Genomic DNA, 25,383 nt, shown 5'->3' on the forward strand with positions numbered 1-25,383 from the left:
CGGCGTCGCGGCGAAGGGCGTCCATGGCCAGTCGCGTCGAGCTACAACACGTAGCAGGTCGAGAAGGATGAATAGATCAAACAGGAAGCCTCATGATATCCAGTAGACGTCGTTGTTCAGGCGAAACCGTACGAGGTGTTTTGCAGTGTTTGAAGCTGCGGCCTAGAGCGCGCATGATCCTTGATCATCCATAGACCCTGACCAAGCTTTCTGCTCCAAATAAGTTTGCATGCGCAATGTGCATACCTAGGTGCGTGACGTATTATACGCTAAACGACATCGGGCCAAGCGTAGGTACACAAGAATTCGAAGGCGCCCTTCAGGCTTCACCATCTTTATATACCACGGAGAGGTAGAATCGGAGCCGTTGCATTGCTTGTTTCTGTACCTCAAAAGAGCTGGATGGTCTCAGAAACAACATGACCACCGCGCAGGAAACTTTGTGCACGCAATTACAATGGCGAGCGGGCTGACCGGAGCTCCATTGCGCGTTGGCGATGGCTTTAACTGGTATGCACACGGCAGACGTGTATTGCACGCAATAATCACTAATTACCCACAGGATTTATTTCGTCGAGCTTCTTGTCTGCGCAGTGCTGACCATATTCTTCCTCTTCTACTTCAATCGGCTCTTTGGGACCATCGTTTCCTACGCTATACGAGCTTTCACCTGGCACAAATACCAAGCGTACATCGACATACAGTCCCTACAGATCTCCTTACTAGCGGGTCGCATCTTCTTCAAGGACATTCGTTACCACGCGCACAATCAGACCATTCTGGTACACGGTGGCTACATCACCTGGCAATACTGGTTGCGTACTGTTCAAGATACGGATGTCTTCGACCCCAGTCCACACAGAGGTGGCCGAGGCAGGTCTGCGAGTTCCAGTCGCGCAGGAAGCCAGAGTAGGAGCCGAAGCGTGGACAGGGAGGAGAAAGCAGGTAGCCAAGAAACGAAAAAGCTGCCATACCGTATCACTGTCAAGGTGTCCGGACTTGAAGCTTTTATCTATAATCGCAGTCCGGTATACGATTCGATACTGGCCAACATAACAAAGAAACGCGAACATGGTCAGACAGCAAATGCCCCAAAAAGGTCGCAAGAAGACGAGATGCTGTCTCAGTTTATTTCCGAGACCTCGCGGGCCTCGCGGGATCACCGTCCGGGTCATGAAAAAGAGATGTCGGGCTACCCCGCTGGCTATGCGTCTCATCCAGAAGAGGACATTCTCAGGCAGCCGAATCCCCCACCTTCGTTCTTAAGGTTATTTCCTATTCACGTCGATTGTAATAAGGGAGCCGTTGCTCTCGGCAACGAGAATACAACCTCTGTCCTGACTGCACAGTTCGAGAAGGCGAGTGGAGAGTTTAGTGCTACCCACTCCGGTCCCCTTGATGTTTATCGGCAGCTCTTCAATTTCGAATTCATACATCCGGTCGTTCATATGCGCAAGAATCATGATTTCAAATCCCTTCAGCTCGCCACCGCAGCACGTTTGAAAAAGAACGCCGAGGATGGAGAGTTATCAGACAAGACCTTGAATCCCCATCAAGAAGACTCAAAACGGAAATGGCGCCCATGGAATCCTTTTGCTACGCTTTGGAACACGTCGACCGAATCTATCAAGATGATCGCGAGCAAGCATGGACAGTTCCAAGCAGGTCAGCCTTCCTTTCCCGGCCAGGAGCGCTGGCAAGGATTATCGAGATATGTACATGATAGCCAGAATGATGAGCATGATGAGTGGGATGGAGTAGAATATGGTAAAACTTCCCTCATCGCAGACGTCCCTCGGCTCCGAATGAGCTTTTATTGGGACGTACCTGGTCCTGTGTCAACGAAAACGGATCCACCAGATTCTGGGATGTCTTCTGAGAATATTAATGGAGATTTACCTCCTGCGTACGGTATGGACCTGCAAGTATATGGCGGTACGATCAACTATGGTCCCTGGGCCGACAGGCAGCGCATCAATCTGCAGAACATATTCTTTCCAGCCAATCATGTTGACGCCATTCCAGCCACACCCCTCTCAAAGGGCCAGACTCGCGCTTCCACGATATTCAAACTTTTCATCAGTATCGAGCAGGATACTACGATACGCATTCCTATGCGTGAGGCTTCGAAAGATTGGAAATGGAAAGGCAAGGCCAGCGATATCCTCGGAGGCGACAAAAATGACCACAAAGACACGCTTCGCTCTAGAATACGACCTGGGCGCAATAAAAATGACAAAGGGGCCGGTGCTACTGTCCGACCTTTCGCTTGGCTTGACGTCAAGGTTCTGGGAAACACCACTGTCAATTACGATATGGATATGTTTGCCCGGAATGATGGCTATCGTAACCTTCTTGATGTTGACTTCAGTGGTACTGAGATCTCATCAAGTGTGAATCACGGCTTATTGTGGAGGACAGGGCAAGTCACGGTCAGCTCGAACATGTCGAACCCACTGGTATGGAATAAACTTCGGAAATGGACGTTTGAAATCAAAATCAACGATCTTGACCTCTTTATTCTTCGAGATCACCTATTTTTGATAACAGATCTTATAACAGATTGGAGTTCTGGACCGCCACCTGACTACTTCACATTCACCCCTATGCAGTACCTTCTCACAATTGACTTCAATCGCTTCAAGATGTACCTCAATACCAATGACTCAAACATCGTCAACAACCCGTCGGAACTCGAGGAAAACAATTTTGTCATCCTGTTTGGCAGACAACTGCATGGTGAAGTCACCATCCCCCTAGACCGCTTTTGTCCTGCTCAAAGTGAAATACCGTTCGACGTGAAAGGCCAAGATCTTGGCTTGGATCTCTCCATGTCCCCACGCAATACTCTGCACACATTTGTGCGCTCGCCTCACGTGGCACGCTTGGGCAATATCAGGATGCGTGGAAGCCACAGTTACTTTACCACAACTGCACCCAACCTTACTGATAGATTGCACTTTGATATAGACGGTTCCAACTTCTCTCTTACATTATATGGATTTCTCATTCGGCAATTGCTGGTCCTCAAAGAAAACTATTTCGGTGAAGACCTACACTTTAAAACTCTGGAAGAGTATCAGAGTCTGCAGCCAGGTGGCCTAGGCACTGGTGACCAGCCTGAAGATCAAAACGGACGTCATAATAAATCCAACGACTTGGATGTCATACTTTGCATCACTGCGAGCGAATGTAATGCACTCTTACCGTCCAACATCTACTCCGCAGACCATGGCATTCGAGTGGATTTACCCTACGCATCTGCCGATCTTCGTTTCACCAATTATTACATGGATTTGGAGACGAACTTCAGTCCTCTGAGTGTATCTCTTGGGAACATACCTACGGATCCCGATGGGCCTGCAGAAAATAGTGGCCAAACTGAAATATTCATCGACTCTGCCAGTATAGTCGGACACCGGCTCTTTGGTCTACCTCCGACTGAGCCGACTTACGTCTGCAACTGGGACTTCACCGTCGGTGAGACCATAGGCGAATGCTCAGTTGAGTTCCTCGATGAGCTTGCTAGCAGTGCGCAAGGCTTTGCATTTTCATTAGACGATTACGAGAATGCTTTGCCAGTGCTTAATCCCATAGAACTCCATGACGTCACATTTCTGCGCCTTAATACTTCGCTGATACGAATCTGGCTTCATATCGGGCAAGAAGCATTGCTGATTAGCTGTGAGCCAGTGAAACTCGATTTCAACGATTGGGCGGGAAAACATTTCTCTCAACGCCTCAACGTACAAGTTCCCAAGTTAGTTATCGCGTGTGCAGATGCTAGCACAACCTCACGACATCGCACTTCCGATGGCCACCGTCAAAGTGTCATGACGCATGCATACTTAGACACGTCGATATCTCTAAGCATGGTCCGGCGCAAATTGGGATTCACAGCAGATCGACAGCTTCAACAAGATCATATTTACGAGCATGACAAGCGTACGAAACGCACGGATTTCCTGCTTATTAACAACCATGCTGATTTGGCTCGGAGCAAGTCGATAAACAACACTCAGACCCCTGCATTGATATTCCCTCCAATGCCTCTGCCTGTTGGCGTCCAGATTGACTCCATGTCCACGAGCAGCCTACGGACACCGACTCAGTATGAGGCTTCTATCAAGGGTAGCATTCAGATGCAGAGAAACATGCCCACCGCTACCTTGTCTCGTTCATCTACTGAGAACTTACCTGATTGGCGCAAGCAACCATCAACAACAACAATGGTCTCTTCCAAAGGCGGTTGTTCAGACGACTGGGTGAGCTCGATGACTACCGATCATCAGCTTGAGGGACAACCATGGCTTCCTGCGTCCATTGCATTGACCAGTTCCTTGGCTCCACCATACTTTCCGATGCACCAAATTGAACTCGACCTGGCTGACGTAGATCCTCTACCTGTACTCGAAACCCATCATGCAAATGAGACGCAAATTTCAGGGAAGATACAAACGCCCGATGCCACGTATGACTTGGACGAAGACATGGTCCATACCAGTTTCGTTGTTAGCACAGGCCAAGGGATCCGCATATTCTGTACTCCTAAAGCGATCTCAGTGGTAGCCAGCATACTCGAGCACATCCTTCCGAAGAATCCAGACTCAATCCTCGATGCTCTTCAAGTGTCGACTTTGTCAACAATACTAGACTCAAACAAGCGAGATGAGGGTAAAGGAAAGTCTAATGAAGTTAGCATCAGTGTACCGCAAATTCATGTGAGACTCTGTAACGAATCTTCCGTACGAACTGACTATGGCGCCCACATGGAGACGGATCAATACGACATGTACATCAGAAACCCTCATCTTCTCCTGCGGAGCAAGTCCTTCCCGAGATACGAGGCTGTCCCCGAAGTGAAGCGATCTCTTTCTGTTCATGCAACGTTTTCGGTCTTCGACCTCTCCATTCGCCAGAAACAGAGCGGCATTGAATCAGACGACGTGGCCGTGTCTGCGCGTGTCAATGATTTCCTGCTTTGGATATCTCAAGCTAGGACCAACTCAATCAACGTAACTGTTAAGTGTTGCGAGATTGCTAATGCTAGTAAACAGATCAACTACCTAGCATCATTGATACATCGCACTGCAGTCCTTGCCACAGAGGTCGAAAAGATATTCTCAGACCTCGCTAGCAATTGGCAAAGTCGACTTCGATACATGGTTTATTACCTAAGTAACCGCGGGAAAGACGTACCCGATCCTACTTTCCTCACCCGAGCTTCTTATGTCGGGCGGGTCGGTCCCGATCATCTTCGCAATTCAGATTCGTGGAAGATTCTATCGCGGCTCCGCTTTATCCTACAGAACTTAAGTCACAATGATTATGATCAACTATCATCTGCTTGTCGCGATCAAGAGTTCATCTACCCCGAGGACTCACCACATGAGATTATATCCCTTTGGGACCAGTGGAGAGCTTGGGATCTGAAATCAGTCAAGAAGAGTCTCGTTATGCAAAAGCTTTACGGTCCCTTCCAGGACGTTACTGTGTTGGACGAAGCTGCCGAGCTGCCTCTATATATCAACGTTAAAGCCGCCATCATCAAGGCAATCATCGATCCGGGACCTAAACAAACAGACTTTTCAACTCAGCTCTTCTCTGCAGCAGTGAGATCCGACCCGCCGCCTCCCCCTTCGGGTCTGCATCTCGTAGAGCAAGAGTCGCGCAAAACAACCATCCAATTAAGCTCGAGAAACATGATGCTCAAGGTTAATTGGGAGGTTTGCGAACTTATAGAGAAGTTATTGACGATGTTCAAAAACAGCAGTGCACGAAACCCCCAAAAAGAAACACGGGTCGTCTTAGGGCCCCCTAATCCCGGGCCGTCGAAGGCGACCAAAAGCCGTCATGATTTTCATCTGGTATACGCCACAGAAATCGCTAGCATTGAGATGGACTGCATCAATGTCATGTTGACATGCGCATCTCAGGATGTCAAAATCTCACTAGCTGGGTACAAGGGTACGGAGTCCAATCAAGGTGTATTCGTCAGCGCCGTTGCCTCCGCCGATAATTCAGGGGCGCACCTTCGGTCACGTTCACGACTGCTTCTTCGCACCGAAGCTGAGTTCCCTTCCATCTACATATCTCACCACGGAAATCGCGAGACAGTGGACGAACTACGTATTATCGGTGCTTGTAAAGTCGCTGCCATTGAACTGACAGAGGAGATCCTTGGGCTGTTCGAAGTCGCGGATGCTGTATTAGTCGACGAAGCTGCCTTCGTGTTCCAGCAGATTCAGAAATTCCCGACAGATAATAAGGAGCAGTCGAAACTTGATCAACGACGCTCGAACATTCCTAAATTAACTATTGCACTGCTGATGGACACATACTACATCGACGTCACTATTCTCCCCACTCTGTCATATTCAATCGCAGGCGGTATAGGCCGCGTCTCCGTTTCTCCGCGCGTTGATAAGGAGCTAGACCTCACCGTAGAGTTTGATTTGAATGGCCACAAGCACAGCTTTTACAACAAGGAGACTAGTGAGTCGACAATAATCACTTCACTGGATATTCCTGCAGTCAATGGCCGCCTCAAGATAACGCAAGACGACGATATAACAAAACTGAGTTTGATCAGCACTTTAGACATGGTTACCTTCGAAGCTTCCTCAATCCATGGCCTACTGAACATTGCCAAAGACCCCGAAATGTCTCGCCTTACACACGCAATTCAAGAAGACGCTGAAGTGTTACGAGGTCACTTCAAGGAGATCTTTCCCAAAGAGAAAGATACTTATACCGTCAAGGCTCCAAAATCAGGGTCTTTCATCTACTATGTGAAGCTGACCATGGCCGGGCTACAAATTGTCGCCAATGCTCCTACACAGTATGCCATTTCTACCACTGCAGCACTCGTGATAGGCATGGAGGACATGCAATTAAACGTGTCGAACATCTCTGCAAAGGATAGTCTCATTCTCGTTCTACCAGACGTGGCAGCTGACGTGAGGCGAGTGGGTGTCAGTCTAGCGCTCTCCAACGAAGAGATTTGCCAACGCTCGGGCAATGTCACACTTGGTGTCAATATTCGAGTCACTTCCGCTGATCCCTCAAATATAAATGCGAAGCGTGTCATTCGTGTTTCCAGTTCAAATCTTGATGTCAACATCTATGCCGAAACGGCCTCGGCTATGGTGGATGTCATGAACCATCTTCAGGATAGGCTCAAAGACATCGATCTGTCGCGACAGAGGAAGTACTTCCGACGACTACATCGATCAAAATTTCCACGATCCTCCTCCGCCATCATCGCAACGTCGGCTCAGGAAGAAGGGGAAGAGCGAGTCAAAACCGCCGGCGTGTTCACGTCGACTTATTCTCTCGAGCTGAACGAAATTCAGGTCAGTTGGGTAGTGGGACATTCTTCGCCGAGATATGGAAACCGAGAGCCTGAGGATCTCGTTCTCTCATTTCGACGGATAGATCTGTCAACAAGGGCCGAGGACAAGGCTCGGCTAATGATTGAAGACATGCAACTTCAAATGGTCCCTCCATCATTTGGGAAGAAAAAGCGGTCCTTGAACTCAGCCCTGCTTCCCGAGGTCGTATTCAACGTCGCCTACAGCTCATCTCAAGATGCCCGCAAACTTGCATTCCAAGCAGCTGGAAAGTCCCTGGATCTTCAATTAGAATCGAAGTTTATCATCCCAGCAAAATGCCTGCACCAGTCTATAACACTGGCGACCGAAAAATTTCGAGCAGCAACTTCTAGCTGGCAGAAGACGCCCACCGTCAGCGGAGCGGAGCGCAAGAACCCCTTCGGTAACAAACGCTTGTCATCACTCCTAGTAGATGCCGACTTCGCTGGTGCAGTGGTCCATCTCCGAGCCGCTTCATACCAGGAACACCAGTCACCACAAGCTCATGCACGAGAAAATCCTGGGCAGCAAAAGGGCAAATATGGCCAATTTGTGACAGAGGACTCAGCAGCTAGCACGTCACTCCGGGCCCCCGGTGTTGCGCTCAAAGCAGAGTTCACCGACGACGGTGGGAAGCATCCGTCACTGAATGTTGAACTCAAAGTCGATGCTTCCAATAATGCGCTCTACCCTAGTGTAGTGCCTTTAATCGTTGACATATCAAATGCGGTCAAGCAGGTTGTGCAGGACAAAGACAACGATGGCGCAAAGGAGAACGTTTTGGGAAAGGCAAAGCCAGCTGGATCGAAATTGATCGATGAGGAAAGCCTCATGAATGTGGATCCCAGTACATATCTAGGGAAGACTCGCCTGAACTTTGGCTTTCGTATTTGCAGACAAGAGTTTAGCCTCAGCTGCCAACCTATTGCACGTGTAGCAGCCTCCGCACGACTTGACGAGATTTACATGACCATGAGCAGTGTGAAAACGAAAGACCATGGCCACTTCTTCGCCATTACTGGCGCATTTGAGAAATTGCAAGCCTCTGTTCAACATGTTTATTCGAAAGAGTCGACCTTCAGTTTCAAAGTCGATTCGGTCCATCTGTCAGTGATGAACAGTAAACATCTGAGTGGCAGGTCAGGAGTATCGGCAATTCTGAAAATAAATCCCACCCGGACACAGATCAATGCGCGACAATTACAGGACTTTCTACTCTTTCGCGAGATATGGGTGCCACCAGAAATTCGACAAGAGGCTCACCAAACACCTTCAGCTCCGTCCACCGAACCTCAAGAGTATCTGGTTCAGCGCTATCACCAGGTCGCATCTGCCGCTGCATTCCCATGGAACGCTACCTTTGCCATCGCTGAGATGGCAGTCGAACTTGACCTAGGTCAAGCAATAGGGAAGTCATCACTTACCATCTCTAATATGTGGGCGTCATCCAAAAAGAACTCAGATTGGGAACAGAACCTTTGCATTGGGGTGGATAGAGTCGGAATCAAATCAACGGGCAGAATGAACGGCAACGTCGACTTGACAAACGTCAAGGTGCGTACGTCGATCCGCTGGCCCGAACAGCAGGAGGCACCTCGTCAAACTCCATTCATTCAAGCTTCTGCTGGCTTCGGAAGGTTGAACGCCAAGATTGGATTCGATTATCAAGTGTTCGCCGTTGCCGACATATCTGACTTTGAGTTTCTTATGTATAATGTACGCCAGGGCGTAGAGCGAGATCGCCTTGTTGCTATCCTGGACGGTGATAGGGTCCAAGTATTCCTGACATCAACGAGCTCAGCCCAAGTCGTCGCATTATATCAAGCTATTCAACGCCTGGTTCAGGAGAACCAATCTGCTTACGAGCAGTCTCTAAAGGATATCGAGCGTTTCCTACGGCGAAAGTCCGCAGTCTTGCCAGGACCATTGCTTGCTCCGCAAGCGCCGAGCTCATCTGAGGAAGAACATAATGCCGATAACGCGCCTAAAGCCCCTATCTCGCTAGGAACCGACGTAGTTGTGACATTGAAGAAACTCACGTTTGGCGCCTTTCCGAGCTCTTTGACAGACAGCCAAGTCCTTAGTCTCGAAGCTTCCGACACGCAGGCTCGTTTCGCTACTGCACTCACCGAAGATCCCCTCAAAGGTGCCCAAGTTCATAGCGTCCTAGGTCTGACTCTCGGTCGCCTCAGCGTTGCCCTCGCTGCCATCGCACAGACTTCGAAGAAGGATACGCCTGTCGACATCACGGTCGAGTACATCGTCAACAGCGTCGCTGGTGCTCGCGGCGGCACTATTTTGCGCGTCCCTAAAGTCCTCGCTACTATGCAGACCTGGCAGATCCCTAACACGAATACCATCGAATACCAGTTCAAATCCTCTTTTGAAGGCAAAGTCGACGTAGGCTGGAACTATTCGCGGATAAGCTATATCCGTAATATGTGGAGTGCACACACGCGTGCCTTGGCATCACGACTTGGTAAGCCATTGCCGGAACCAGCTGTAAAGATATCGGCACCAAAGGAAAGACCAGAAACAGCGCAAGATCGCGAGAAAGCGAAAATCACAGCCGTCGTGGACGTTCCACAGAGCAGATACGAGTATGCACCGCTAGGCGAAGTGGTTATCGAGACACCTCAATTGAGGGATATGGGCGAGGCGACACCTCCGCTGGAATGGATTGGACTACATCGTGATCGGCTACCCAATGTGACCCATCAAATTGTTATTGTGCCGTTATTGGAGATTGCGAGAGAGGTGGAGGATGCGTATCAAAGGATCTTGGGGACGAGTTGACGGCATGCATAAGTGCACGTATGCATGATGTTTAGTAATGACCAATGTGCTCAATATTGATAGGTAGTATTGACTCTAGGGATCTGTATCCTGTAATTCCTCGACCAATAAAGAGGGTACAATGAGCTATTCGGCGTTATACTTTACGCGAGGTCTCCCAAAATATCTTTATAGGTCTGTCTATTACCAAAAAGCTTCTCTTCATCCTTTAGACGGCAGGTTATACTTGGATCCATTACTAGGTATAGATCCTTTTTAAAAGAATCTTTCTCCGGAAACGAGCACTGACAGAAAGGCCAAGACCTTGCCCCACTGACAAGTAGATATTTTTGTCTACTTCCTGACTCGGGTTTCATGTAGTGCTGACTTGCCGGAATTCTGATCCGTACTTGAAGGATGTTTCAGGCAGGGTAAAGCACGTGGCGCATGCCATTAGTGGTGGTACGATTTGCGATCTTGTTCTGCCAGAGAAAACCCTGCGCAATGTCATCGCCAACTGAAGCATCACTTGTCTAGAACATGATTCTCCTAGCACCCTCTTGTATGCGCGTCCTAGCTTAGAGCTCTTCATATCTAAATAATGCTTAGAAATGAGCAGATAAGGAGACTGAGAATGGTTCAGATGCTCTTGATAGAGACTGAATTAAAGTTTTGAAGAGTTGAAAACCATATAGCAGTGTTCGCCTTATTTTATTCTATGAATCGATATCGAGCTAATCATGTAGAGACTTATATAGAGGTAGATCGGTCCAGTAAGCGTTAGGAAGACCGTTACCTGCACAGTCCGGTGCCAAAGGTTTGAGGTTCCGGGGAAGTCCATGGATGGGTCCACCTGCACTGCACGGGTGCGTGACTGATAGCGGTACCTCTTGGCGTGTTTGACAGCTAGACTTATTATTTTTAAAATGGTAACAGGGGGTGATAGAAATCCGCGACCACCTAACATAGACTAATTTATAGCGTGTAGAAGTGCCCTTCTTATGGTGGGGTGCTTTACGTCGCTCGCATCAGGGATTAGTGCGCTAATGTTACTGCCCTATAGTTGTGATTGAGGACATGTTATTACTAGTTATATATAGAGATGACATTTTATAGGGTGTGGGCACAGACTTTGTCAGCCCCTGTAATGGCATGGATCCGCGACTGGCCACGACTTCTTCTCGGACATGGCAGGAATCTTTTAAGACACTGAGCTTAACCTTTGCACATACAGTAACAAGAAAATTCACTCATGATTCTACTGCTTTCACGGACCAAAGAGGATCAAGTTTCGCTCGTGCTTCTTTACCACGATCTTCTTATGAAATACGGGTCTGAGGTGAATTTTGGCTAAAGGATTATAGCATATCGGCGTGGCCTATACATTTTCGCACGATATATAGGGCCGATAGAAGATGTTTTGAATCAGCAATGTAATATATAGTATACCACTTCTCTGTTTCTTTCCTCCAGACATCGTCTCATTTCCGCTACGATCAACATGGTGTCTTTGAAATTCACCCTTTTGGCTTGTATGCTATTTGCCCAGTCTTTAGGTCGGAGATACGAGTTTCCGTCACAGGACACTGCTAGACCGATGACTCAACCAGATGAACCACCACCAGAACCACGACGATCAATGATTAGGTATTCCACCGATCACACTTGTAACCGACGGATAGCCGCAGGTGCGGCTATTAGAGAGGCGATTCTCATGGCGAAAAAAGCCTGGATCCGCCTAGAGAATTGGAGCATGAATCCACAGTCCGATGACTACGACATCGCGAGTCTCTTCAGGAATATCTTTAAAAGGGACTCCAGAGAAGATTCGGCTTCGGTTCACCGGGTTCTTGAGGCCCTGTATGGTGTTGCCACCGCTCAGTATACGGCACACGAGGAAGCAAACACACATTTCTACTGCGACAACGATGATCGCTGGAAGCTTGCTAAGGATCGGCAAGAGTGGCAAAACGGTCGACGGCCATCGAACTGGCCACCAGCCATGGTCCCAAACTCTAGAGCGCGAGAGGTTGATCAAGTATGGCACGATATGTCCGCTGAAAATCAGATCAGGGTCGGAGCTGTAAGACTCCCCCTATTCAGTACAAGGGGCAAGCCCCTCTGTAAGGACCCTTTGCTCATGGAAGACGGTATATTTAAATGGGGCAAGGCGTACCACTCGAACGAGCATTACCGCACGCCAGGTAGACGTTGGGCCACCACCATCACCCTTTGCTCGCCAATGATCAATTCTAGAATTTCGACGATAGCTGCAGATAGGAGCCGGGACTGGACGAAATTCTCGCTTAAGTACCAATTCGATAGGGAAAAGTTATATTATAGAAGAACACTGCCCGAGGACATGTTCGGGAGCGGAGAGCTGTCGGCTTATGCTAGTGTGGTAGCGCTGATTCAATTTTTGAGAGTGGGCGGCATTGGACGTAAGTTGCACCGACTTGACTCTATGTAAAATGAACGCTTATAGATTGTCGTTAGTGGCGCATGTGGGGTATACGTGGGAGAGTGTCATTTCAACTGGCCCGGATTCGGCCATTGAATATGCGGAGCACTATGGTACATATTCCCCGTGTGATCCAGCTTTCACAAGATACTGACAAGAATGTCTAGCATACTTCGCCGCACTTGCATACATGGGATACATGGGATACAAGCTTGATGACCGTAATGGAGCCAGTGAGGGTAAACTGCTTAGAACGGATTATCGTCCCCCCGCGAATCGCCTATGAATCAGGCAGTCACAGTAAAGCACACAGCTCATGAGGCGATTAGGACGGGGCAGGTTCCTGCACTAGACACAGACACTATAGTTTTAGACAACAGAAATTCTGTGTATGAAGTGAAAAGGACAGGGCGTCCCGGTTCAGAAAGGTTAACTTGAAATTATGGTTTTCAGATCGAAAAGTGCACCAAAGTGCACTTCATTAATATTGATCTATAATTCCATATTGATGCAAAGAAAACACCCTCTTTTCCGTGTAATAGCCTGAAGCACAAGCACGTCTATAGAGAGAGAAGAATTGCTTCACGCGTATAATATTCTAGAGTCAGTTGGGACCACAAATATAGGACTCTCCAGAATGCATTTCGGAATTTTTGGTTCATTATCCGGACCAGCGCAGAGCGGGCGAATGCTTTCGCCTTTTAAAATGTTACCAACTACTGATTGAGCATGGATGTAAGCTCGTAGGAGACCCCGAGAGATGATAATCTAGCATTGTATAGACTATATGCTGTGTGCATGTGCGATCTCTACGCATAATTGAAATCTAAAGGACTAGAAAGGGGGGTATTCTTGGCTTTCTCGATGAACACGAGAGCCAACGCCCTTCCCTGAGCGGAACAAAACACTAGAAGACTGGAAAGGGGGGTATTCTTGGTCGTAGCAGCGCTACAAACCAACGCCCTTCCCTCAGCAAATCGAAAGACGTTCCGAGTCCACCATTCTCGCCCACTACTAGAAGTCTATCATAACTGACATGAACCCAAGGAGAATTTTGTAGGGATGAGGGCAACATCTCAAGCGCCAAGAGGTGCTGCACTTGCGGCAAGGTTACACTGCCTGAAAACGCGCACTTCATCCTCCTTGAACGCACCCACGACACTGTGCAGACAGCCATGATTATTGAAGATGACCATATCTCCTTCTTCCCAGTCATGCGCGTATACCAGTTCTGGTGCAATGCCCGGTCGCTGAAGAAGATACACTATGTCTCTCACCTCCCGTAGCTCATCCATCACAGTCCCATCTGCAAGATGCAGTTTCCGCACTGCCGATGGGTGCACTTGCAGTGCCAAACGCCCAGTAACGGGGTTCTTCCACACCATGGGCAGGACCTGGATCTTGCTCTCGTCGACCGGTGGGAGTTGGTCCAGCGAGAGCTCTTTGCCTTCAGACACAAGTCCGAGGCCCGTGGAGCGGCTACGCGCGCTGCTCATCCAGACATACGGGTGTGGCGCATACTCCACTTTCGTCGTGCGGGCGAATGCCTTGTCGTCGTCCGACAGGATGTCGTACATGGTGTATCCCGAGACAAAAGCCGTCGTGCCGAGCGGGACGGTCAGTTCATCGCCTGTCCCGTCGTCGTAGCGCAGCGTCTGCGTGCGACCCTCTGGCACGCGAACAGCCATGAGGGTAGTGGCGCGTGGAGGGTTGAGGTCGTAGAGTGCGGCGTCGATGTGCCATCTGTAAAACCTCGTGAAGTGTTCGTCTTCCTCGGCGGGGATGCGCGTTGCGTGAAATGTGGCGTGATGTGGGTGCTTCAGTTTGATGTCGGTCAAGCCCTCGAAGCTGTCGAGATGGCCATTTCCGATGACTTGTACCTGCGGCTGGTGTGGGATTGTTTTGAGATCAGGATGCAGGATAGATTTCTTGGTGTCGAGCGTTTTGCCATGACCGTAGGAGGTAGAGGCGGGGTCGAAGCGGTTTGTGAGGGCGTACTGCGCGGCAGGCGTGCAGGCGGCTTGGTCTTTGACAACAATCACAGTATACTCGTACAGCGCGGCACGGAGATGCTGGAATTCGATATCATTGAGTTTGTTGAGGTCGACGCCGGTGACTATAGCACCAAAGCTGCGGCCGTCGGTAGGGGGAAGAGGTGTGACCTTAATGTTAGACGCGACGGTCATGATGTATTATGGTCACCTTTTAGCTCAAGAGAGTAAGTAACTAGCAATCCGTTCAGATGGATATTGAATCTCTTCTCGATAACCCCATGTCTCTGGATGTGCAGAGAAATTTATACAAGGCCTCATGGAGTGCACGTGTGGCTCTGGTGGAGGTCTCCGAGAACTGTCTCCATATATCTGTGGTTAGCGGAGGTCGCCGACGACCACGGAAAATAAAGTGGCAAGATGGTTTCTTTTGACGTGCTTTATGACCTGAATAAATAGATGTATACTCAAAATCATATCAGGCTAGTAATGACTGAGCTCTATTACCACGGTTGTAGGTTTGACAGTAATATTATGTATTGATCTTATCAGTAGAAAGTGAGTGCTATCAGATCGCGGCGTCTAATTGGCCACTTTAGCCCAAATAAGCATTTGTACGGCGCAAGATCTTCGTGAAAACTCTAAAGTGATTACGCTTTCACTAACGGTTGAATAACGATTATTTCAGAAATGACACTTAGATTTCATTAGCGCTTATTTTGTTATTAACGGTTAATTCGACTGCGTTCTCCTCATCAGTGTGATGTGCTATTCACCAAATAGTCGACAGGTTTGGATTCACAAATAATAAAAATTAAGTGGAAGGAGGAATCGAGGTAATTTGAATTAGACGTTCATTATATGCAATACGTCTCTCAAACTCATACTCGTACAAAACACCAGCCATCGAATACCATCCATTCACTTCCCTACATGACGTCGTAGCGCATGGCGACCGTGATAACTCCATATCCCAATACAGTAACAAACGTTGCATTCTAAAATTGTCACCGATAGAGTCCTGGGCTCCTACCCTCCTCCGCAACCTTTCCACTGACATCACGTCTTCTCCAGTTGCCTATCAATCCATTACCTGCTCCGAGACCTAGATCTCCATCAATATCCAGCCCAGTCCGACTAACAACTCTGGGGCTTCCCTCGTGGCCTCTACGCTCACTCATCTCTGGCTCGGGAGATCGACTTTGCTTAACGCCTGTCGTTCTTGGCGGTGTGCTACTGACAGGGCGCAGGTTCGCAGTTGCTGATCTCAGATCGCCGTAAAACTTGCGCTTCGGTGTAGATGCGCGACTGATTGAACTGACATCACTGATTGTACTGAGTGACGTTGGCTTGCGCAGTCTATGTTCTGGGACAGGGGGCGGAGTTGGTGGGTTCATACGCAGCGGCGCTGGGACGTCCATGTAGGATACTTCCTCATCTTCTGAGAATTCAATCGAGTCACGGCGATCATGATATGCTTGCTCTTGCAGAGCAGGTGCTTGCGAGGGGAGTTGTTGATGGCGCAGAGTTTCGTAGCCATCTGTCGGAGTTTCAATATTGACGAACCAGTTATCGGTATGGAGCTCGGATTTGGGCCTGTTTGTGCTGGGGCGCTTTGCGGGGCTACTACGTTGGATATTGCCAGATGTAGATGCCAGGGTGTTGCGCTTTAGCATTGAGGGAAGGGTGTCGCGCGAGATATCGGTTGGAGCCTTGGAAGGTCGCGAGTACTGCGACGTGGAGTCTAGAGTAGAGTCGCGCTCACTGTCATTGTCGTCATCGACGTGTTGGACGTTTGCGCGTGAGGCGCGAGTGGATGGTGGTTGAGAGTAGATCTGGGCTTGCTTTGCGAGGTTGAGTCGAGAATGGCGAGGGGATGCGGGATTTTGAGCAGACAGGTTCGAAACAGAGCCGGCGCGAGTATCAAAGAAGGATACTGGGCGAGTTTCGGAGACCAATGGATCGTATAATTGACTTTCCCGTGTAGATCCCTCCATTGAGACAGACATGGTAGATGCACTTGCGCGCTTCTCGTTAAGTGTCATGTCGGATGCATCCGAGCTCTTGTACTTGTGCTTGGTCGATCGTCTAGATGTCAGGTTGTCCTCCAACGGATTCATGTCAGGAGGCAGATCAGAGATCCTGCGGAAGATGATGACTAGCCACACATCTAAGAAGAAAGAAACCAGATGCAGACCGGCGACGCTTATAGCTGTCAACCAAGTGGCTGTCAGCACCTTCATTGTGGCCTCATCGCTGCTGAAGTACGTTCTCCATCTGCCATCCGCTCCAACGTCTTTGACTCGGTTGTTGTTCGACATTAATGCGGTGAAGACGTAGAAGGGAACAAATCCGGCGTCTAGGACAAGGGCGAAGAAGTGGTACGAAGCTGAACTTGCTGGGGTACGTCCTTTCGCAGGTCTGAAGAGGTGGTAAACTGCATATGTTGTTACGGCGATATCTGCGCCAGGCTATCACATGTAAGTCAAACTTCTTATTTGAATCCCCGTTTTCGACTTACGGGTATCCTGATAATCCATCCTTCAGTATCCGCGGTACCTCGAATGCATATCGTACATATGAGTAGCCCGATTGCGCCAACTAGCTGTAGTTGACGAAGGAGAAGTTGGATCCAACGAACCCATTTGATGGCACTCTTTGTTCTTGGGTTCATTTGCTTCGCATCGGTGTTGCCATACGGTAGGACGAGGTAGCTATCGGGGTGCCTGTTGAAATTGATTAGTGGGCCTTCTTGCTTCTTTGCGCGTGGAGGAATTTCGCGGCTTGCGCGAGTAATAGCTTTTGGGTCAAAGCCATTGAACGGATCATGCTCGTTGTATCTGGGAGTAGCTTCATATAGATAGGGCGGAGTGACAACCATCGCGATGTCGAGTAGCAGCACTTGTCACCACGACGAAGGTAGGCAGAAGATGGTCAAGACGAGTCTGTACGCAGGCAAGGGGTACAAAAGAGTGACTCAAAAGTCTTGTAAGAAAAGAGCAAGAGAGCAATTATCGTAGCCCGGCTTGCAAGGGATACGCGCTTGTATGAGGTGTGCATGGTATTAGTGTTATGATGCTACGCGTCGGCGGGACAACCACTTCCGGCGCTTCTCCTCAGCGCACTCCGACGTTGGCGTGACATCGGAAACAAAATCCAATAATTAATTGCGCTCTGATATTGGAATTTGACTTGCACTCCGTACTGACCACGATCGGATTTCCTGTATCAGTCCTATGCTGAAGTGATTCATTGTATACGATAAGGTTGCAACTGCATCTTTGCTGACACAGCGAAGCGGAGCTTAGGTCGGAGAAAGTCAGTCATTAGCTCTGCTACTTGGACCAATCTTCAAAACTTCAAAAATATGACCACATTGATCCTGCTCGAATTATGCAGCCTTTGCGCCGGCTACCATACACCTGCAAACATTGCGCAAGTACCGCTCGCGACACTAAACACACACGTACCCTCTCAAGCTATAGACAACTCGTAACACGAAGAAGCTATAGCAATGTCACTAAAACCTCGCGACCGTTTCGACTAGCTGTCATCGGCTCTGGGCCTGCTGGCTTCTACGCCGCATATCGATTTATGAACAAAGTACAAGATGCAATCGTTGATATGTATGAGCAATTGCCTGTACCATTTGGTCTGGTGCGCTTTGGAGTAGCGCCTGATCATCCCGAAGTCAAGGTGGGCCACCCACTTAGCTCCTGCAGCAAGAGTCAAGGCTGATACATAGAGTCGCAGAACTGTCAAGACAAATTCGAAGAAGTTGCCCTCTCTCCGCGGTTCAATTTTATCGGCAATGTTGCTGTGGGCCACGACATACCTCTCTCTTTACTTACACCCCATTACGATGCCATCCTTTTCGCGTACGGCGCATCCGAAGACAAAGCTTTAGGTATCCCAGGGGAGCAAGGAAACGGCATATACTCGGCTCGCGCGTTCGTTGGCTGGTACAATGGACTCCCGGAGTATGCTGGGCTATCACCGGCATTGACCGGGGGAGAAGAGGCAATCGTTATAGGGCAAGGAAACGTAGCACTGGATGTTGCAAGGATTTTACTAAGTCCAGTAGAGGACTTGCAGAAGACTGATATCACCACTTATGCCGCAGACGCCCTCCGCCGCAGCACCATCAAGAAGGTCTCCATCGTAGGGCGGAGGGGGCCGTTTCAAGCAGCATTCACCGTAAAAGAGGCTCGAGAGCTCATCAATCTTCAATCCGCGCAGTTCCTGTCAGATGGTCTCAGAAAAGCTATACAGTGGGACGCACTACCGTCTGGGGGACCAAAGAAACTCCCTCGTGTACAGCGGCGCCTCTTCGAGGTGCTTATGAAGGGGATGGACGAAGGTTTAAAAGCAAACACAAGCAAGTACTGGGAGCTGCGGTACTTTTTGTCACCCGAGAGATTCGATTTGGACGCAGAGGGCGAGCTCGATAGCATCACTTTCAGCCAAAATATGTACAGCGATGGGTCTGATCCCCTTTCTGTCGATGCAAAGGTCGCTACCTCCTCTGAGCACCCAATAACTCTCCCATCATCCGTAGCGTTCCGCTCCGTCGGCTACAAATCTGCTTCGATACCGGGTCTAGAAGATCTCGGGATCACATTCGATTCCAGAATGGGTATCATCCCAAATGATATTCATGGCCGTGTTCTCAGCCCTACTGCTGGCCCAGGCTCGCTTACTGCCGGGCATGTACCAGGGATGTACTGCGCTGGTTGGGTGAAGCGTGGGCCGACAGGTGTCATCGCAAGTACGATGGACGATGCCTTTAGCTCTGCAGATGTGATTGCGAGTGACTGGGAGAATAGAGCACCGTTTCTCAATCATAACATAGGCAATGGACAGAGTACGGCGCTAGGCTGGGATGGTGTCAAAGACGAGGCAGCGCGGCGGGGACTGCAGAGAGTATCTTGGCAGGACTGGAAGAAGATAGACCAAGTGGAGAAGGAGAAGGGTAAGCTCTTGGGAAAGGAGAGAGAGAAGTTCGCGAGTGTCGAGGACATGCTACGAGTCCTGAACTCATGATCGTTTACTGAGCAACCATTAGTCCCAAGTAGCTGACCATGCGTGTGCTTCCCGACAGAGCTAATTCGCCGGAAATCTATGGTATATGAGCTGTGCTTATATGAAATGATCTGTAAATTATGCGCAGGCAGAGCCGAAAAAAAAGGCCAAAAGGAAGGGTGACAAGCATCAATGCGCTAAGCATGTATATTCGGCGCTTGACCTATTTGGGCCAGCTCCGAGGCCGAGAGTGATACAACACGGCGTTTAACGCTGATGCTCATTTCCAGCTCCGTATACCCAATGCAGTTTTTCTTCTCCAGTATATCACTACGCAAAGTATAACTCTCCTCGAGTACTGGAGCGTATACAGCGCGTCAGCACGTCTAGCTTCATGTGAAAGGTTTGTTTCATCGATGTCTGCGAACGACGAAAACGTCCCGCCGCAGCAGTGTGATGCTGGCTCCTCCAAGTTAGAGATAAATACCATTATCTTTGATCCTGATGGCGATCTGATGGTTCTTGTCGGGTCTCTAGACACGGAACATGATCTAGGACAAGAAGCTGAACAGGAATGGGCGCCGCGAGTGCCACTTGGTCCTCGACAGATTCACTCAGCTGTACATTGTCTACAGCGTCGATTTCAAGTCTGTCGAAGTAATTTGGCCCAGGCAAGCAAAGTCTGGAGACATATGCTCCGAGGTCCTTTCGCCGAAACCAACTCTACTGAGATTCCGTTCCCTGATGACGATCCTGTGGCGATGACACTTATTCTCGGAATCGTTCACTTACGATTCGATATAATCAGTCAGGATACGACATTTGATAACCTTCTTGATCTTACCATCCTGATTGATAAATATGAACTACAAGCAGTCGTGGCACCTTTCTGGCAAAATTGGGTTAGATCATGCTACGATACTCTGCTTCACCAGGGAAAGGAAGAGTGGCTTTTTATTGCGTGGGTGTTTGGCATGACTGAAGATTTCAAGACATTGGCTTTCCAAATTGCCCGTCGGACCCGGCTTTCGAAACCAAAAGACCAGTACACCATTGATTTCAAGACCCTGGAGGACTCAGTCATGCCTTACGGGGCTTTGGGTGTGTTTACATCCCTGATTAGTTCCTGTAATCAGGCAGCTAATAATACTGCACAGATCGGCTGAAGAAATGGAGAGAAGCTATGCTTGCAGCGATCCTCAAGTATTGTAATGAACGCATACTCAATCCGTGCGGTCCGCCTCCGCCTCCTCCAGCAGAGACACCCGGTGTCCTACACGAAGATCCAATAAGCGCATGTGGCGAGTCCACATGCGAAGCCATGATGCTCGGCTCACTCCTTCAAGGACTCAAAAAGAAAAAATTGTGGCCACTGCCAGATCCCAAGATTATGCAACATAGTGTTGACGAGCTTCTACGCATCATTAAAACTATCAGGATCAAAGCCAAGGACCATCATAGAGACTGCCCAGGAGCATTCTGGAAACCACCTCACCTGCTACCTTTCAACGCGGACTTTGGAAATATGGCGTGGCAACCTCTCACGCCGCGCTATTCCAGTAGCCAAGAAGAGGTCTTGAAGGAGCATGCTATGAAGTTGGGCTTCTATCAACATCCGGAGTCGTTTGATAAAACGACTGCACCTAATCTTGCGCAAAATGAGGCTGACTTACTTTAAATTTTCTCGGACGTGCGGATTGACGATCTGAGGGCTACTGTGCACTCCCGATGGAAGCGTCAGCACTAGTCAGAACATCGTACCCGGTCGGGACTTCATCACGGTCTTTGACCTGATGGTCACATGAAATCAGTACATTGATCCCTCAAGTTGTGGCATCCGAGGGGGCAAACTCATCATGAATAGTGGCCTGTGAGCATGCAGACTGCGGATCAGACTTTACGCGCTCAACATCCAGATGATAATGGCCGCGTAGTTGTCGAGATGTGATACCAGAACGAGTATCTGTTCCCATAGGAAGGAATCAGATAAGCAAAGGCAAAGGTAGCCCACGTTAGTTCCTTGTTCATCGGCGGAGAAAACGTTCATGGGCTCTCAGAGTGCTCTGTTGCGGACATCTTAGGTCGGAGAGGGGGTTTGAACCGTCCGTTCTCGCAGGTTATAGCATGTCTGATGAATCTCACTTTGCAGCTAGAAGTCTTCGTATGGAATTCGAACGAAGCTCATCCCTATAGATGAGTGAATCCCTAAACGTTCTCATAAGCAACAGCCTCAGCCGAAAAAGGCATTTATTGATGGTCTTGTGAATGTCCCGTTAGACTTTTGAAATCGACTTAGATTCAAGGTCTGACAGGGACGTGGCTTTCAGTTGCAAGGCTTTGTCAAATTCCCAGGACCTGGCGATCAGAGTATAAGGGTATTTTGGGTGACAGAATCTTGGGATTAGGTGCCTAGAAGACGTTGGATTAGTGCGTAGTGCGTTAGCTATCGACGATGCAATACTGGCAAGGAAAGAGCTGGGACAGTCAAGCAATATTAGGGGGGGGGGGTTGAAATGATCCTTATTCGCATGACCGTTGACTGAGTCCAGATCAATGATTAGCCAGGAACAAATAAAAGCCTACTTACGCATTCCAGTTAAAGTAGCGCTCAGTGTAGTTTTAGGAGTCAATGCCTCATGGTTGGTGGGACGGGATAAATTCATATGTTGTGTATCCTATGCGACGGGGTGAACGAGTTGATATTCGTTCATGGGAAAGAAATTAGAGTGTCTGACTTTGAACAAAAGAAAGAAAAAGACTGAATTGCTGAGATGCATGATTTAGGCAATCCCGCACTGATATAACGCCTTCAATGCGAAGCCTTCCTTCAACGCCCGCGGAATCACAGTATTAATGGCATATGTCACCGTCGGTTGCTCGATATCATGCTGCAAAGTAATAAACCCGTTCCCTCGGTTCCGACCTTGCGTCACCAGATCATTGAGATTCGCGTCCAAAGCTGCCTGGTTACCCGGATTGTCGACAAGCGTGTAGTCTTTCGTGTCGTATGGACCTGCTGTCCAGATAGTTGGAATGAGCCCCATCTGGTGGGAAATTGCCCTCACACGGTCGTCGATGTCGCCAAATGGCGGGCGCATGAGACCAAGCTTAAGGTTACGGTTCGTTATCTGGTTGAGAACTTCGCGTGTCCAGCCAAGTTCGGCGACGACTTGTTCGTTGGTGAGGGTTGTGAGAGCGGTGTGGCTCCTGAATTTGTATAAGCTCTGAAGTTGGAGTAGTAAATAAAAGGAGATCTTACCATGTGTGTACACCAATCTGGTGACCTGTGTTTGCAAGGCGTATGGCGGTGTCTCGTACTTTAGTCGATTGGCTGCCGGTCAGGAAGAAAGTTGCCTTTACTCGTTGTGAGTCAAGATAGTCGAGCAGTTGGTTTGTGTATTGTGATGGACCGTCGTCGAATGTTAAGCCCCATTCACCTCGATTTGGACAAGCCGTGGCATCATCTGGTCGTGTGCAGAGGTTGCACGACCACCAGCAGTTTGCTTGTGCGTTTGCAACGTTGTTTTGATTACTGGTGCGATCGCAGAGAGCCGAGCCAGAGGGACTGATGTTTGGGACTTTGGACCAGTCGATTTGTGACACCCATTGCCTGACTTCTGGGGAATTTGTGTCGGGTACTTGGTCGAGTGGTGGCCAACTAGACTGTCTTTGTATTATAGATGGTAAAGCTTCTGACAAAGGTATCAAATTGGCTAGTGTCGCCAAAGCTATGTAAGTGGTAAACATTTCTGGTAGATCCTACCAAGTGAAATGTAGACACTGTTCAAAAACCCTTTTCCGATGGGCTGATCGACCTCTATAACATATTCTCCCTGTGGCTCTCATACCTGTGTCTTATTCTTCTTGGCTAGATTATGATCGTCGAAGAAGGATCGGAATGTTTGCCGCTGACATATGCGTCGATCAGATCAGCTATGCATCCAGTGCTTGTCGTGAGTATGCGGCGTAGAATCAGAGCGTGGTCAATTTCAATTGGATACAAATCTGCGACTTTGTCGTATACCGAGCCAATAGCGAAGGCTGTTGTGCATAATCTCGGAGAATTTGGGTGTTGCTACAGCTGCTTTGCACTCAGACAAACTTGCCAAGCCCAGCACAAAAATCCTTCTACAGTGATAAGCATGCGACCGTAAGCATAGAGTTTTCAAAGCACGAGGACAGTATCTAAGCATTGAAGAACCTCTATGATCGTCGTCATGCGAGATGCTGCTGGGATTATCCAGGTAAACATTTGCGAGGTTGCTCATGATATTACGGCATTACGGGCATTAAATGTTCGCATTCTCGGTCGTTCGGAAACCTAGAAATGTCGCGTAACATTGAGTCTTTGACAATGTCAAGTTGTGCTCGCCCTCATATTGTACGGTTGGTTGGGCGATCGCAAATGATTTACGGCTTATACTAAATGCCGTCAAGTGGCAAGTTTACTACTGGACCATCGAGTCTCTCCAGTGCTAGACATAGCCGCCCTGGGAGACCTCGCGACGCAGATTTCGCAATTGTGGCACAGTTGCCCTCTTGTCGTACCACGTAAGGTCTTGCTTGCAGTTACCGTTTCTAGTCCTGGAAACGTTAGTCCATGCTTTAGCCCCAGATCTGCGATCACAGAGGCAGGCGTATTATCTTTATAGACCCCATTTGCAATCTCAAATCACTATGCTCGAGAGTGTTTGCTCAAGATGGCACCTCTCTTGCTATAAGTACGGTGTAGGCTTAGACGATGGTCGGCGTAGGGCATTGCTAGCGAGAAATGCTCATACTCCTACGCATCGTATAGCTCTTTAGGTAGGCCTAGCCTCTAACGCCTTATAGTTTAGCATGATATAATCCTTTGGAAAAACAAGTTGAACATCAAGACTATTGAAAGATGGCTGAAAAGGGAGCTGTTATTGGTCAAAAATCTCACTAGCAGATCTTCAGCATCTATCGAAATGACACGTTTTCGTACCTCTTAGCAGTGTTGCAAACGTTCAGCATGTATTTCTCACAAGACTGTGATAATTTTGCGAGAATAATGCCAGCATCTCAGCGAAGCCCAGCAACTATGGTAGTCAATACCTAGTCCGAACAATTAGCTGCTCATTCGGGCATCACTTGAGCACTACATCTTTGCGTGCGACGGTGCGTCCACATGTTGGTGTCGCGTGCTCACCGACAGTTCCGCTGCCTTACCCTCCTCATTGTGTGAACTAGTGTCTATACAAACGCGTTCGATCACGTAAGGTCGCAGTATCATATTGAAGACTCTCAGCGCCAGTTGTTGATGATACAGGTCGTCGTGGTGTTTAGTGTTTGAGATTGAATAGATAGTCAAGGTCTGACTGTACTAGGTAGCTTTTCACCCGTGCTTATTAATTCACCCATCCGGATGACTTCCGAGTCAATTGAGGTACCGTTCCATCCCCGGCCGCCTAGACATCCGTCAGCTGCCAAGCTTTCTTGGATTTCTTCCTCCTAGCCCCTACACTCGAGTCACCGTGCCGTCTCGACCATTGTCTGAGTACCCATTCGGCCGTGCTACATGCTCTGTTCTAAAGCAGAAGCTAGGAACCGATATTGTGTGCACTATTTTCAGTAATCTTTCTCTATGTCGCCCCCGATGTGTCTCTGGAGTTTTGTTGCATCGCACGCAATATTAGACCAAGTGACGTGCTGGAGGGTATAAAAACACCCTCACTCCTTGATGATATTTAGCCTGGACTGAGCAAAACAGGATACTGTGGACTCTACTACCGATTGT

At 48.8% G+C, this 25,383-nt stretch overlaps 7 protein-coding genes across 7 annotated transcripts; 4 read left to right on the forward strand and 3 right to left on the reverse strand.

Moving 5' to 3' along the window:
- Positions 1-341: 341 nt before the first annotated feature.
- EJ05DRAFT_509028 (uncharacterized protein) lies at positions 342-10,384 on the forward strand. The gene is made up of 2 exons (XM_033748064.1): positions 342-510; positions 563-10,384. Exons 1-2 carry the CDS (start codon positions 458-460, stop codon positions 10,167-10,169), a joined length of 9,660 nt encoding a protein of 3,219 aa, XP_033602948.1. The 5' UTR covers positions 342-457; the 3' UTR covers positions 10,170-10,384.
- Positions 10,385-11,626: 1,242 nt separating this feature from the next.
- Positions 11,627-12,733, forward strand: EJ05DRAFT_474373 (uncharacterized protein). Its single transcript, XM_033743595.1, has one exon. It carries the CDS (start codon positions 11,863-11,865, stop codon positions 12,616-12,618), a length of 756 nt encoding a protein of 251 aa, XP_033602949.1. The 5' UTR covers positions 11,627-11,862; the 3' UTR covers positions 12,619-12,733.
- Positions 12,734-13,224: 491 nt separating this feature from the next.
- On the reverse strand, positions 13,225-14,931 carry EJ05DRAFT_286717 (Clavaminate synthase-like protein). Its single transcript, XM_033740487.1, has one exon. It carries the CDS (start codon positions 14,793-14,795, stop codon positions 13,686-13,688), a length of 1,110 nt encoding a protein of 369 aa, XP_033602950.1. The 5' UTR covers positions 14,796-14,931; the 3' UTR covers positions 13,225-13,685.
- Positions 14,932-15,400: 469 nt separating this feature from the next.
- EJ05DRAFT_536600 (uncharacterized protein) lies at positions 15,401-17,653 on the reverse strand. The gene is made up of 2 exons (XM_033749325.1): positions 17,122-17,653; positions 15,401-17,071 (listed from the first exon to the last, which is right to left on the reverse strand). The coding sequence occupies exons 1-2, from the start codon at positions 17,479-17,481 to the stop codon at positions 15,608-15,610; spliced, it is 1,824 nt and encodes a 607-aa protein (XP_033602951.1). The 5' UTR covers positions 17,482-17,653; the 3' UTR covers positions 15,401-15,607.
- Positions 17,654-17,751: 98 nt separating this feature from the next.
- Positions 17,752-19,916, forward strand: EJ05DRAFT_462580 (NADPH-adrenodoxin reductase Arh1). Its single transcript, XM_033742689.1, has 2 exons — positions 17,752-18,296; positions 18,354-19,916. The coding sequence occupies exons 1-2, from the start codon at positions 17,994-17,996 to the stop codon at positions 19,641-19,643; spliced, it is 1,593 nt and encodes a 530-aa protein (XP_033602952.1). The 5' UTR covers positions 17,752-17,993; the 3' UTR covers positions 19,644-19,916.
- A 122-nt stretch (positions 19,917-20,038) lies between these two features.
- Positions 20,039-21,300, forward strand: EJ05DRAFT_484227 (uncharacterized protein; the record flags this gene model as incomplete). The annotated part of the gene is made up of 2 exons (XM_033745320.1): positions 20,039-20,723; positions 20,780-21,300. The coding sequence occupies 2 exons, from the start codon at positions 20,039-20,041 to the stop codon at positions 21,298-21,300; spliced, it is 1,206 nt and encodes a 401-aa protein (XP_033602953.1).
- A 1,102-nt stretch (positions 21,301-22,402) lies between these two features.
- EJ05DRAFT_498466 (glycoside hydrolase/deacetylase) lies at positions 22,403-23,369 on the reverse strand (the record flags this gene model as incomplete). The annotated part of the gene is made up of 2 exons (XM_033746684.1): positions 22,403-22,829; positions 22,882-23,369. The coding sequence occupies 2 exons, from the start codon at positions 23,367-23,369 to the stop codon at positions 22,403-22,405; spliced, it is 915 nt and encodes a 304-aa protein (XP_033602954.1).
- Between the last annotated feature and the right edge of the window lie 2,014 nt (positions 23,370-25,383).

The sequence above is a fragment of the Pseudovirgaria hyperparasitica genome (genome assembly GCF_010093815.1).
Source record: "Pseudovirgaria hyperparasitica strain CBS 121739 unplaced genomic scaffold EJ05scaffold_4, whole genome shotgun sequence".
Classification (NCBI taxonomy): Eukaryota; Fungi; Ascomycota; class Dothideomycetes; order Acrospermales; family Acrospermaceae; genus Pseudovirgaria; species Pseudovirgaria hyperparasitica.